At 42.7% G+C, this 12,176-nt stretch overlaps 1 protein-coding gene across 3 annotated transcripts in view; it reads right to left on the bottom strand.

Annotated features, from left to right (window-relative positions):
- si:dkey-34d22.1 (discoidin, CUB and LCCL domain-containing protein 1) overlaps window positions 1-12,176 on the bottom strand; it is a 29,316-nt gene that overhangs the window by 2,914 nt on the left and 14,226 nt on the right. The window contains exons 4-14 of one of the 3 annotated variants that reach the window (XM_035750476.2): window positions 10,622-10,673; window positions 10,384-10,456; window positions 10,047-10,180; window positions 9,763-9,800; window positions 8,995-9,189; window positions 8,568-8,680; window positions 8,210-8,384; window positions 7,924-8,016; window positions 7,026-7,119; window positions 6,585-6,625; window positions 6,394-6,504 (exon numbers count right to left, since the gene is read on the bottom strand). In XM_035750476.2, the coding sequence (XP_035606369.1) occupies window positions 6,394-6,504; window positions 6,585-6,625; window positions 7,026-7,119; window positions 7,924-8,016; window positions 8,210-8,384; window positions 8,568-8,680; window positions 8,995-9,189; window positions 9,763-9,800; window positions 10,047-10,180; window positions 10,384-10,456; window positions 10,622-10,673 (1,119 nt within the window). The remainder of the gene's footprint in view (window positions 1-6,393; window positions 6,505-6,584; window positions 6,626-7,025; window positions 7,120-7,923; window positions 8,017-8,209; window positions 8,385-8,567; window positions 8,681-8,994; window positions 9,190-9,762; window positions 9,801-10,046; window positions 10,181-10,383; window positions 10,457-10,621; window positions 10,674-12,176) is intronic. The other 2 variants (XM_035750477.2, XM_035750478.2) reach the window with 2 other exon arrangements.

Below are 12,176 nucleotides of genomic sequence, written 5' to 3'. Positions count from 1 at the left end.
TGCAGAAATCCAAGTAATTCCAAAGGGTTCACATAATTTTCTTGCCACTGTAGCTGAAGTACAGTTTAAATGTAACATCCTTAATTTCAGAAAGGGTAACAGGGGTTAAGGACTTGTCATGACAACATACCCCAGTACTGTACAAGCAGGGGCTTGGGCTCCCGAGTGTTGCTGTGGTCTAAGGCACTGCATCTCAGTGCTAGAGGCGTCTCTACAGACACCCTGGTTCGAATCCAGGCTGCATCACAACCGGCCGTGATTGGGAGTCCCATAGGGTGGCGCACAATTGGCCCAGCGAAGTCCGGGTTTGACTGGTGAAGGCCGTCATTGTAAATAAGAATTTTTCTTAACTGACTTGCCTAGATTAAATGTTTTTTTTTACAGTACTGGGGGTATGTTGTCATGACAGTAGGGCTCATAAAAATACATTCAAATTAAAGTGTTGCTCTGTACTCCCTCCAGCCATGTCTTGAAAGTGCCTCCCTCATACTCAGTAGGGCTCATATCATGGGCATTGTTGAGCCCCTACAAGAGCTCTGCGGCCAAAAACATGGCCGATCTCTAGGGACAGGGATGAGGGCTGACAGGGGAGGCCTCAGACCCTATCCCTCACCCAACCTCTGAGGGGGAGCTATTTTAATTAGACGCCTATAATTGTCTTAGCGACTGACCCTCTGTTCTGTTTATCACTGGCCTTCTCAGTGTAGTGCCCCTTCATCTGTGGGAGGGAGGGGGAGGCTGTGCTTCCCTGGCATGAATGCCTTTTATCCAGCTCCAATTAAAGGGTCTCTTTCAGAGCGGGCTCCGCCGACCAAAGAAAGGAATGTTTATACTGCAATTGGGAGACGGACTAAGCGAAGGGGAAGAATGGGCAGCCCATGGAGAAAGCTGTTTGCTTGTCAAGCCTGGTCTGAGCTCTGCAAACTGGCCAGCCAAGTCAGAGGATGTGTGTGTGTGTGTGTGAGAGCGAGAGAGAGCGAGAGAACTTTGGATGAGGTTGGACTGAAAGATGGTGATGGACTCAGAGTCACAGATGGCTGGAGGGAGGGAGTTCCAGAGCCTAGGAGCAGCCTTGGGGAAGACCCTGTCACCAAAGCTCTGGAGCTTGGACCTGGGGATGTCAAGGTGGCCTGCTGTGGTGGAACGGAGTGAGCATGTAGGTTGGTGCGGCAGGTAGCCTAGCGGTTAGAAGCGAGCCAGCAACCGGAGCGTTGCCAATTCGAATCCTAGAGCCTGCCGTTGTGCCCTTGAGCAAGGCACTTACCCCCCACAACGACAGCTCACCGGGCACCCAGTGTGGCAGCCCCCTGTACTTCTCTAAAATCTGTTTATGTATGTGTGTCTTTCAGAGGGGTTGGGTTAAAAGTGGAAGTAAAATTTTGGTTGGACCTTGCGTGCAATTGATCAATAAAGTGATCTAAATCTTAATCTGACAGGGGAGAAGGTCTGAGAGGTAAGGGGGGGCAAGGTGGTGGTGGAGGGCTTTGTAGGTCAGAAGGAGGGTCTTGTAATCAGTGTGTTGGGAGACAGGGAGTCAGTGAAGCTGATGGAGGACAGGGGTGATGTGCTGCCAGAACTTAGTGTGGGTGAGAAGGGCTGCAGCGTTTTGAACAATTTGGAGCTTAAGGAGGGAGCTTGAGTTAAAGCCGGAAAGTAGTGAGTTGCAATAGTCAAGACGGGAGGAGATGAATGCATGTATGAGGGTTTCAGTGGCAGGAAGGGAGAGGGAGGACTTGACTTTGGCAATGTTGCAGGGGGAAGAGGGTGGAGTCCAGGATGATGTCAAGGATACATGTGTGAGGGGAGGGAGAGACAGTAGTGAAGTTGACAGCTTTGGTGAGGGTGGATTTGGTGCCTATCAAGAGGAGTTCCGTTTTATCACTGTTGAACTTGAAGTTTTGTTGCATCCATGTTTTTATTGCAGAGGCAGGATTCAATGTGGGTCAGAGGCTGGTTGTGGAAGGATTTGGTGCAGAGGTAGATCTGGGTGGTGTCGGTATAGCAGTGGAAATCAAGGTTGAAGTGACGGAGGATCTGACCAAGGTGGAGGATGTAGATAATGAAGAGTAAGGGGCCCAGCACAGAGCCCTGGAGGACACCCTGTGTAACTTCAGCTGAGTCTGAGTTGTGGCCATTGAGGGTCTGGTTTGTGAGGTATGATTGTAGCCATGACTGCGGTGCCCTCAACACCCAGACCCTGAAGCCTGGTGAGGAGGATCTGATGGCTCACTGTCAAAAGTGGCACTTAGATTGAGAAGAATCAGGATGTTGAGGGCACCAGCATCAGCAGAGGTGAGGAGGTCATTGATAACTTTGAGTGCAGTTTCAGTACTGTGGCGGTGAGGGAAACCAGACTGGAAGGGCTCGATTAGCAGGTGGGTTTGGAATTGGGAGGCAGAAGTCCATTCCAGAGTCTTGGCAAGGAAGGGAAGCAGGGTATAAGATTCACTTTTTGGTCCACCAGCCACTGTGGCAGGTAGATAAAAAAATATATACCAGCCAATCAGATTTTTTACCAGCCAAAATATTTTTGTTGTTGCTAAAATTACACCAACAAAACACAAAAAAACCAGATTAGCATGCTTTGCATTGTTTCTAAAACAATAAATGTATTACTAGTAAAAAGTAATGTGGTATATTGTTAAATTTAATTTCTTGTGACCCGAGTCTTTTAACCAAATATCACAAATTATACAAAAATGTTCACCTGCCCCTTTAAGGGGCGGAGGTTATATGGTAGAGCACCTCCAGTCATATTTGTGCCTGTGAGATTGAGGCTGACTAGTTGAAGCGTTGTCTTCTCTTCCCTAACAGTTGAAACTCAAACATAGAAAAACAAAGAGTTGGAGGGGGTTAACAGCTTTGATGTTGCAGAAGGAGAGGAGGCTTTTATCAATGTTGTGAGGTGTGTATGAGAGAAGAGAGAAATTAAGAATATTGTGGTCAAACATTGAGAATTGAGAAGGGTTAATATGAGTTAGGTTGAGGCTAACATTGCAGACAAGATCAAGTATCCCTTGATGTGAGTGGGAAAATTGTTGAGTAATATTGAAACAGTCCAGAACTGCAATGAGATGAATCCACGTGAATATTCATTGGCCTAGCAATAGTAAACGGGGGGAGATGGGCATGTGTAGTCCTGTTGCCCTGGCAGGCTAGCCTGGTCCTGGATCTGTTTGTGTTGTATAGCCTAGGAGATGGCAAATCAGTACAAACAGACATGGAACCAGGCTAGGCTTGACATGCCGCTCTCATTTCAGGATTATGACTGCTATGTCTCTGGCTCTTGGTTTACTGTGAATACATCTGGCAAGTAGCAAAATATATCCGACAGCTGCATGTCTTCTTTCTATTTTATATTTGATTTAACCTTTATTTAAGCAGGGAGTCATGCTGGGACCACTGTCACTTTCGCAGATGAGCCTTGAACGAACACATCAATAAACAACCATTACACTATACATCAATTACACAATACATTAAAAGCAAACACAAAACACGAAAACCAAAACACAATCACATGCATCAAAAACATTCTTCAGTAAAAAGGCCCTCTAAAATATAAGGACTTTTGAATATCATTCCACACGCAAAACTTAAAGCAGATATATCTAACTCGGTGGAGAATGAAGGAATCTCCAGGGTTGGCCATCCGAGTCTGGGTCTGGTAACTTATAGATCTGAAGGTCTATAACGGGTCTATAACGGGTTAAGGTATGGCGGAAATTTATTTAAGAGGGACATAATAGAGAAAAAGATTGTGATACAAGATTTTGTGTACTGAACCTATTGCCCGGAATAAATCACAATGTGCTATGATAAACTGCATCCAAAGGCTTCAATACAATGGCAACTGCCATAGTCAATAACCGGAATGAATGTTGACTGAATTATTTGTTTTCTGCTACAGTTGAAGTCGGAAGTTTACATACACTTAGGTTGGAGTCATTAAAACAAATTTTTCAACCACTCCACAAATTTCTTTTTAACAACCTATAGTTTTGGCAAGTCGATTAGGACATCTACTTTGTGCATGACACAAGTCATTTTTCCAAAAATTGTTTACAGACAGATTATTTCACTTATAGCTCACTGTATCACAATTCCAGTGGGTCAGAAGTTTACATACACTAAGTTAAGTGGGCCTTTAAACAGCTTGGACAATTCCAGAAAATTGGAGGTGTACCTGTGGATGTATTTCAAGGCCTACCTTCAAACTCAGTGCCTCTTTGCTTGACATAATGGAAAATCAAAAGAAATCAGCCAAGACCTCAGAAAAAAATTGTGGACCTCCACAAGCCTGGTTCATCCTTGGGAACTATTTTCAAATGCCTGAAGGTACCACGTTTATCTGTACAAACAATAGTACGCAAGTCTAAACACCATGGGACCATGCAGCAGTCATACCGCTCACCACTAGAGATGAACGTACTTTGGTGCGAAAAGTGCAAATCAATCCCAGAACAACAGCAAAGGACCTTGTGAAGATGCTGGGGGAAACCGTTACAAAAGTATCTATATCCAGAGTAAAACGAGTCCTATATCAACATAACCTCAAAGGCCGCTCAGCAAGGAAGAAGCCACTGCTCCAAAACCACCATAAAAAAGACAGACTTCGGTTTGCACCTGCACATGGGGACAAAGATTGTACTTTTTTGAGAAATGTCCTCTGATCTGATGAAACAAAAAAAGGACTGTTTGACCATAATGACAATCGAGGAAAAAGGGGGAGACTTGCAAGCCGAAGAACACCATCCCAAACGTGAAGCACGGGGATGGCAGTATCATGTGTGGGGGTGCTTTGCTGCAGGAGGGACTGGTGCACTTCACAAAATAGATGACATCATGAGCGAGGAAAATTATGTGAATATATTGAAGCAACATCTCAAGACATCAGTCAGGAAGTTAAAGCTTGGTCGCAAATGGGTCTTCCAAATGGACAATGACCCCAAGCATACTTCCAAAGTCGTGACAAAATGGCTTAAGGACAACAAAGTCAAAGTATTGGAGTGGCCATCACAAAGTCCTGACCTCAACCCTATAGAATATTTGTGGGCAGAACTGAAAAAGCTTGTGCGAGCAAGGAGGCCCACAAACCTGACTCAGTTACACCAGCTCTGTCAGGAGGAATGGGCCAAAATTCACCCAACTTTATGTGGGAAGCTTGTGGAAGGCTACCCGAAACATTTGACCCAAGTTAAACAATTTAAAGGCAATGCTACCAAATACTAATTGAGTGCATGTACACTTCTGACCCACTGGGAATGTGCTGAAAGGAATTAAAACTGAAATGAATCACTCTACTATTATTCTGACATTTCAGATTCTTAAAATAAAGTGGTGATCCTTAACTCCCCTAAAACAGGGTATTTTTAACTAGGATTAAATGTCAGGAATTGTGAATAACTGAATTTAAATGTAGTTGGCTAAGGTGTATGTAAACTTCTGACTTCAACTGTATTTAACGAAAGGACCTGCTCCTATAGAAGAAACCTATTTGAATTCTTAATTTCTTAACTAATTCATCAACATCCTTTTTGAAGGACAGCTTTTCGTCAATCCAGATATTTATAAATGAGGATACCAGCAACGAGGGCACCATCCAAAGTACTTATGCATCAGATACATTTTTACTTGATTTGGAAAATAACATATACTTGGTTTTACCGGCATTAATTAAGTTCCAATTTCAGTTCAACAAAGGCTTTCAGCAGGACAGTAAAGGCAGATTGAAGATTCACTAGAAGTTGACGGAACATCCATTGATCCAACTAGAGGCTGGGAGAAGGTTAGGCAGTCAACTGGTTGACCAGGATCAATTAAACCACCATTTTGTTCAAATAAAAAGCCTGCCGAGATAAAATGCCGATTGAAAGCATCACTTGTCTCATTTTTCTCAGTAATGATGCCAGAGTCTGACACAACTTGCTTCGGCAGAGAAAGAGAGGAATTTCCACGCTTCAGTCCATGAACTGTTTTCCAAAATGTTTACAAATCACCAACAAGGTCTGAGATAAAACTTAGAAATTATCTAGATTTCGCTTTCTTGATTGAGGAATTGCCTTGAAACTATACCTATCAGCTACAGTCAGTTTTTCTAGCCTTGGCCCCCGGATTTATCATCATAGCAAGATCAGAAAGTTCTATAGAGAACCAAGGATTTATTCTATTTTTTACTCAAAGGCATTTAAAGGAAGAATGTCTGTCTGCCAGAGAGATAAAATAGATAGATAGAACAATTCTAGAACAATTCTAGAACTAATTCAGGTTCAGGCATGCAGCTGATAAGAGGAAAGGTCAGAGTAATACATATCATGAAGAAAAGCTTAAGGGATATACCCAGCCTCACTGGCATGCTCATTTGAAAAGGCTGGGTTGTTTGTACATTCTTACCATTGAGAGGAGGGTTGGGTAAAGCATCATGGACACTCCGCTCTAGAGGGTAGGAGATAAGCTCAGAGTCAGAGCAGGGGAGGCTCTTCTCCTGGAAACTCTGAGAGGCTGCTGGACAGACAAAAACACTTTCAGAGAGGTCCTGGAAGAGTAGTAAGGGTAAAACAACAGTGAGCAATGCGCAAGAATACCTTTGGGTAAGGAATACTTTTTCATGTGTGCAGCTTTTTTCCTAAAAAAGACAACAAGACAACAAATCAAATTAAATCGAACTACACCATAATGATTTATCATAACATCAGAATAACACTGGAAAGTATGTGGACACTTGTGTTATCTGGGCGTTTGTTGGCAGCTAAGGACTAGATTCTCAGATCCGCGCTAGCGGAGATGGCAGCGGTGTCTGAGGTGAATTTAACACAAGTCGGATGGGTGTGGCTTCGTAACAATGATCACACTAGCAGCCGCTCACCACTTTGACAGCTCTAACGCAGTTACACCTCCGACAGCTATTGAGCTATTGCCGGTTAACACTTGATCCGATTGAAACTGATTCGAATATCAAGCATTGGGAGGATAGCCAGTGAGTGGGTGTTGGACTGCTAACTACATATGGTATAGTGTTACAATACCTTCTATTCCACCAGACTCCAGCCAACAGACAACTGACACACAGGATCAGTCCGAGAACCACGCCCACCGCAACTATCACTGGCTGATTGGAGCCTGCAGGGCACAGGAGGAGTCATTAGCATGCTAGGCTGAAGGGTCAGCACAACAAACAATCACTGCTGAAGAAAGGCCAGCTTTAAACTATCATTTAGCTATGTGCTTTATAACAATGTGAAGGAAGTCCAGTGTCAAGCAAATAAGCAATCTAACATCAAAATCGATACTGTCGTACAACCATTTTTACAGCTGTTATAAAAGGCATGGTGGCCCCAAGGCTTATTCCGATCAATCAAGTACAAATTAAATTCCTCAGAAACTGCTGCAGTTCAAATTGAAAAACATAAAGTACTTAGTCAATGCCTGCATCCGTGTGTAAATCTAATTGCCACAATACAAAAATCCCTATCAAAATCCATCTGTTTAGGCTAGATGTCGGCATTCCGCATCTGCGATGGAAGTTGGCAGAACTACAGCATTGTTTGTCAGACCAGGACACATCCCAAAAATCGTTCTTGTCATGATAATGTCTGTTTGGGCTACAAACTAATATGTGGAAAGATGACTTACACGAACACGATGGTGTTCTCCATTTTGCTCTACGACCCCCACAAGCTTCACGAGACTCGTCGGTACTACTGATCTGTCAATTGCCTTGAATTGCCTCTGTTTTGCCATGTATGAATACGTTATTCAATGTGTTTTTATGGGCTAAAAGCACGAGAGCCAAATTAAATGTTTAATCAAATAATAATCACATTTATATTTTTTATACCTAATCTCCTAAAATTCAAACTCAAATAGCAAAATGGTCCCCAAAAGGATTAGACTTTTAGGGGTTTGAACACATTAGGTACATACTCAGGCTTGAGTCCTTTATGATAACAGGGCCCTCTGTGGGGACTGGATTGAGATGAGGTGTTGTGCTAACATCAACTTTTAAGGATGGAGATCCTATAGAGAGAGTTGGAGGATATGATATGAATGGCATCCAGCATACAAGCTACATTCGCTCTTGCTGATGCCATAATTGCAATTTACCATACAATATAATGGAGAGTTTATTGTAGTGGCACAGCTGCTAAGAGCATGTAGTATTCACATCTTCTAGACTGTTTTTTATCTGGAAGGTATGGTTGAGCCTTACCCCCAGCGGAGCGAGGCCTGGGGTGGATCTTGGGGAGAGGGCAGCCCAGGACCTGGACGTGTGCCGAGGCCCTACCTTGCCAGTTCTGGGGCTGCAGCCGGAGGTACCGGACTACCACCGGAGGAAACAGGCTATTGAGAACCCTCAGATGACCATCAGAGTGGGCTTCAAACACCTACAGGCCAAGAAGAGTGACATTAACGAAGCTAGTTCTCTTAGATGGCTAACAGCACTTCCCTGTTCTACGGCCTCCTGGAGTGTTGACTAATATGTCTGTTTGCTCAGCGCAGCTAGGAAAACTTAGCACAGATAGGAAATTGATCAGTAAATGTCGATGAAAACATTGTAGGCAGCGTACCTTTTTCTCTCTGCTGAGAGCAGCTTTGTAGACTTTCCAGTTGTGGCGGTCTTTGCTAAAAAGGAGAACGTAAGATTCGATGTAGAAGTCAGCCGATCCCCTTGTTATTATTCCTGGGAAAACACAGCGTGTCTTTTTCAACACTCCAGTCCACATTCATAATAGGCTACACACGGATTGTTTGGCAAATCTAACTAGAAGTTAGCCTATCAACATCACAGCTGGAACTTGAATTTTTTTTTCATCCAATGAATAGAGTTTTGAAATCAGCAAAATAGTATTTTGAGTTCAATGAAAAGACAGTGGTTTCTATCTTCATATTTGAATTTTAATAACAACTCAATGCTAATTATAGTGGATGTAGTAAATTAGACTCCTATTTTGGCCATGAGGGGAGAAGAACATCACCTCATAAACTTTCACTGACCTGTGACACTGCTCTTGTCTGTAAGCTCTAGCTCCAGCCAGGGCTCCCGGTCACTACCATCCGATGCCCAGGGTAGTAACTGTCCCTCTGCATCCATGTTCTTAGGGGACCATAATACAAGCTGCCCCAGTCTGTTCACTTCTCTCCAGATGGAAGATGCATTGAAACCAGACACAGTCAGTTCATCATTACACTCTGTTGGAGAGGAGAGGCAAGAAGAGAGTTGAAGTGACAGAGGAACAGGGCCAGCTCTAGCTTTTTCGGGGCCCTAAGCATCTTGCGGAAAAACATTTTACTAGCATCCCTTTTGACAGTGTAGAGAAAAATGTATGTTTTAAAGTTCATTTCCTGCAATTCTACACATTTTACTAAGGGAGGGAGAAAAAATGTTGCAGTTTTAAAGCACATTTCCTCCAATTCTTTTTAGGACTTATTCCATGTTAAATATGATATCTGAGTGAGAATGACTAACAAAATCAATGGTGCATGTCCGGTCGGATTTCGGACATGATTACTACAAGTTTAGTTAGCTGGCTAGACTTACTGCCAAATGCAAAAATTGTTAGTTGACATGGCTAATTGAGTGACTGACTGATAAACTAAATAAAAACTGCAGATGCACAACCACATTTCAAAATTGCACCTGGTGGCCCTAAGCGACCGCTTATGTCGCTTATAACTGGAACCGGCCCTGCAGAGGAAGATAACTTGCAATAATGACTTGAACAGCTAATTTAGTCTGGCATTATATCTCATGGCTCCGCTTACCTTTGGTGAAGACCAGCTTCTTTTCAGACAGTGATCCCCTGTCAAAAACAACAATGTTCATGAATGGCATCCCTGCATACCACAAGCAAGAGCGGATCCATATACAGTAAGTGGCCCACATTTCAGCTACCCAATAACACCTACAGAGGTCCTGGAATGCTGATTAGATTACATTACATGAAACATTACCATTCTGAATACAGCAAACATTAACAGTGTGTCATCATGAATAATGAATACGCATCCCTTTCTCCCAAACCAATATGATGTGGATAGAAACATACATCTTGGACAGAATGCCGTTGGCAAAGCTGGACTCATAAAGCGTGAGGCTCCTCCCACGGGTCACAGTGATCCGTCCTCCTAGGTTGTCTGACACCACCCCGGCATGGATCGCAGCTTTGCACAAGACTGACGTCTGAGTGGGGTGGGGGAATGTGTGTGTGTGTGTTTGTGAGAGAGATTTAGAGAGAGAATAAGAGAAAGAGAACAAATAGTTTCAATAAACTATTGCAGCTCTCCACTGTTTAGCCTTCCTCGTGTGGCCCAGTACAACCGATGTCATTATCACAAGGCTGAGTTGATGAGGAAGTGAAACTGGAGCTGAGGCAGTATACTCACATCTCTGTAACCCTGCTCAGAGTGACCACATATGTCCCCCGTCACGTCCTTACACCCAGCAGGACAGTACACACTGGAGAAGAGGAGTCACGTGTCACAGAGGTCCACCATTTCAAACACAGTTTCTCTATAGCCATATGTTAAAAATTCCTCAACGAGCCTGTAAAGACAAAATGTAGTTCACAGCAAAAACAACACTGAGAAGTGACTACTGAAATAGCCAGAGTTGTCCACTTACCTAAACTGCTGAGAGATAAAATGTGTTCCTCTCTGTCGACACGAAATGAGACCTGGTATTGAAATCAAATAGAATATGGGTTTGTAAACAAACAAAACAAAAAACATCTGTCCACTCTCAGGATAATTCTAAGGAACTTCGCAATAGACGGGTGAGTAACACAAACAGACAGGCACACACATACATGCACATATACAGACGCACATACACTATACACACACATGCACTTACAGGGGACTTGTGATTGTTACTGTAGATGTGACTAAGTATTTTGTCATTTGTGACTTAACTCACAAAGCAGAGAGAATGCCTCGTGTGTTAACGTGACAGAGTGCAATTTGGGGCACTGGCTCCAGACATAGCTGAGTAAATAACAGGAAACAGGGATATACAAACCACTTTAGCACGAATTGGAGAAACAAAAATCTTTAAACGCACACTATTTGTGCCTGTAAATTGGGTAAAAGGTAATTTTATAACCCCAAAAAAGATCAATGCACACATCGCTAATTGTCACACTGGTATAAATGAGTCGGGAGACAGGCGCAGGAATGCGTAATCATTTTTAAAATTAAGCCCCAAATTACGGCGTGCCGTGTAAAGGCACGGTGACGAAGACCAAACAAACACGTCACAAAAACACAGGGCTGAAACCCCCTAAAAAGAGCGAGGAGTACCTTGAATAAATAACACTAGCACACAATGATTATCATACGGGATGAGACCCGCAATCATCTGCGCAATCCACAATGGCGCGAAAGCCCAAAACACACAGCACAGGTACTCACACGCACTAACAGACATAGTAACAATAATTGACAGCACCATGGTGAACAAAGAGCACATATATACAAATACAATCAGTGAGAATAGGAGCCAGGTGTGCGCAATGAAAGTTCCAGAGGGATCCGTGACACTAATTCTACTATCAATGAGACAACAATGTCAAGTCAAAACATCTCCTTCCTTTGGGAATGATTTTCACAAGTATGTGGTACATTTTTACAATTTGAAGCACAAAATTCAAAACAGATAATCAAAAAGGCTCATGTTTCAAAACTCTAAGCACATTTTCAATTGACTGAGTACAACAGACACATTCACAAAGTCGCTTGTTTACTGCACCAAATCACTAATTTAGTTTGGACACATTCAATCTAAGTATTGTATCTGCTTTTCAAAATGCAATATTCAGTTCACATTTGATATGATTTTCTTGTAATTTGTTAACAATACAATACAGCAGCGACACTTCCTGGGGTCCTGCAAAATTAAGCTAGTTCTAGAATTTTAAAAACATTACAATACATTCACAACAGATTTAACAACACATTAAGTCTCTGCCCTCAGGCCACTACTCTACTACCATATATCTACAACACAAAATCCATGTGTACATGTGTGTATAGTTGTATGGTATCATGTCTCTGTATGCATGTGTCTGTGTCTGTGTTTGTGTCACTTCACAGTCCTCGCTATTCCATAAGTTGTATTTTTATTTGTTTTTAAAAAAAATCAAATTTTACTGCTTGCATGAGTTATTTGATGTGGAATA

The sequence above is a fragment of the Oncorhynchus keta genome, chromosome 34 (genome assembly GCF_023373465.1).
Source record: "Oncorhynchus keta strain PuntledgeMale-10-30-2019 chromosome 34, Oket_V2, whole genome shotgun sequence".
NCBI classification, from domain to species: Eukaryota; Metazoa; Chordata; class Actinopteri; order Salmoniformes; family Salmonidae; genus Oncorhynchus; species Oncorhynchus keta.
This window is presented reverse-complemented; position numbering and strand designations above follow the sequence as displayed.